The 2,254-nt window shown below is 49.4% G+C and overlaps 1 protein-coding gene across 1 annotated transcript; it reads left to right on the top strand.

Annotated features, from left to right (window-relative positions):
• The first annotated feature begins 291 nt into the window (after positions 1-291).
• Positions 292-2,015, top strand: foxq1b (forkhead box Q1b). Its single transcript, XM_085138468.1, has one exon. It carries the CDS (start codon positions 526-528, stop codon positions 1,408-1,410), a length of 885 nt encoding a protein of 294 aa, XP_084994594.1. The 5' UTR covers positions 292-525; the 3' UTR covers positions 1,411-2,015.
• Positions 2,016-2,254: the final 239 nt, after the last annotated feature.

Raw genomic sequence — 2,254 nt, 5'->3', positions numbered from 1 at the left:
GTATTATTCGCCTTTATTTTATTGCACTTTGACTGAATCCATAAAAAGCAACTCGTAACTAGAAATAACGAGCTATTCACAGATAGTTGCGTTTGAAGCTAATTATATTTGTCATACCTGCCCTGCCTCGCCTCACTCATCCTCCCTGTTTTTTTTTTTTTCTTCTTCCCTGGTGTGGCATGGTAACGTCCAATTGTAAACATACATATACTATATTACTTCAGACGCTTCAATGGATTCGAGTTGGAAACCCCGCCTGTGGGCCGTCCCTTTCCGAGGCGTTATATTATAACAAGACAAGCGTGTCTCCGGAGACAGATCTGTGTTCTGCTGCCCTAGACTGAGGCTCAGGGTGCCTCCAGCGCTCCACACGAGCCTTTACAACACACAACAAACACTCAGGCACATTTTTGCTGTCAGGACTCGTACACCTGCTGTGCTTCTGAGCTGAGACGAGAGTCCAACCTAGGAGACCATTCACACGGCAAGGTTACCGAGAGGAGACGGTTATCCTTTTTTGGGAAAATGAAACTTGAAGTTTTCTCCGCGCATCACTACGCACAGAAGCCGCTGGAGTTGTGCATTGACGCAGAGGCGGGAGTCCCTTCTCCCCTGTCCGGAGACGAGCTGGGTTCGGACGGAGACTGCGTAGCCAACAGCCCGGCACCCGTCACACAGAGCAGCGATGGCGGCAAAGGGAAGCCCTACACCCGCAGACCTAAGCCCCCTTACTCCTACATCGCCCTGATCGCCATGGCCATCCGAGAGTCCAGCAGCGGCCGCCTCACTCTGGCAGAGATCAATGACTACCTGATGAAGAAGTTCCCGTTTTTCCGTGGCAGCTATACCGGCTGGAGGAACTCCGTGCGCCACAACCTGTCGCTCAACGACTGCTTCCTCAAAGTCCTGCGGGACCCGTCCAGGCCCTGGGGCAAGGACAACTACTGGATGCTCAACCCACACAGCGAGTACACCTTCGCTGACGGGGTGTTCCGCCGCAGGAGGAAGCGCATCTCCAAAAGGCCCCTCAAGGAGCAGGAAAGTCCGGACATCCTCAGCGAGGACACCCGCCTCCCGGCTCCGGAAGAGAGAGTGGGGGCCAAGTTCTCCAGCCCGTTCGCCATCGACAGCATCCTCGGCACACCTTTCAAAAGAAGGGAGGAGAGGTCTTGCGTGGAGCAGCCCGGCCCCCGGCTGTACTGGCCCCCAGTGGCCCACGTACTGCCCTATAATCTGAACTATCCGGCACAGCACACTTACATGTCAGAGGCGGCGTACAGCGGCACAGAGCCCGGCAGAGATGCACCCACATACCTCCAGCACACAGCACCGGGCACCGCTGCACCTGAGGCCACATTCAAGATGCCCAGCAAAGCGCGTGGCTTTCATATAGACTCCTTGCTGTCGTGAGACATCCAGAGTGCTGTCAGGACTTGTGTGTTCTCATCCACAGTGTGCACTTTGGTGGGCACTCTCAGCTTTCAGTGCTTCAACTGTTTTACTGTGTGAGAGTCGGTGTGTCTCATCATGACTACTGTAGCTTCAGTCAAAGAAAAATAAAACAAACATGCCGAGTTGTTAATCTAGATATAACTGTGTGCTGACTAAGCAAATCATTAGAGTCATTGTAGGACATTCCTCTGTGTGTGTGTGTGTGTGTGTGTGTGTGTGTGTGTGTGTGAGAGAGAGAGAGAGAGAGAGAGAGAGAGAGAGAGAGAGAGAGTATTCATATTCGTATCTATGGTTCATTGGTCATTTCTACTGTAGGACGGCAGCAAAGTGCCACGTTAAAACTGTTAAAAGTATCACTTTATTTATATTTTCATGTTTTGTATGACCTGCTGTATAAATATTGTATAATATTATTGACTGGGCTGCGTTAGGAATCACGTGGCTGCACTAAGAAACGCATGGAAAAATGTGCCGTTTTCCTGAGATTGATTGTTTGATTGATTGATTGATTGGTGCATGCCTGTTATTTTTTATGAATAAACAAAACACGTGAAACAATGGGACCCTGGTGTTCACTGAGTTATTCACTGCTGACATGAAAGGGGGGAAGGCAGCTGTTAGATCAGAAGCAGGTGCATGAATATGCGGTGGAGGGAGAGGGAGGGCCTCACACCTGCTGTAGGTATTTGGTGTGGTTTCTCTTGTTAGAGCCAAAAATGAAAATAAGTTGGTCTTATTTTCGTTTGAAAATGAAACCTTAATAACAAAAATTACCAAAGTCAAAAGATATATAGATATATAA

This window comes from Neolamprologus multifasciatus, chromosome 17 (assembly GCF_963576455.1).
Source record: "Neolamprologus multifasciatus chromosome 17, fNeoMul1.2, whole genome shotgun sequence".
Taxonomy (NCBI): Eukaryota; Metazoa; Chordata; class Actinopteri; order Cichliformes; family Cichlidae; genus Neolamprologus; species Neolamprologus multifasciatus.
Note: the sequence above shows the minus strand (reverse complement) of the source record. Positions and strands in the feature narration are given on the sequence as shown.

Bases quoted from the DNA above. Each gene is read 5' to 3' on its own strand.
- foxq1b (XM_085138468.1), top strand. From the start codon at position 526: ATGAAACTTGAAGTTTTCTCCGCGCATCACTACGCACAGAAGCCGCTG.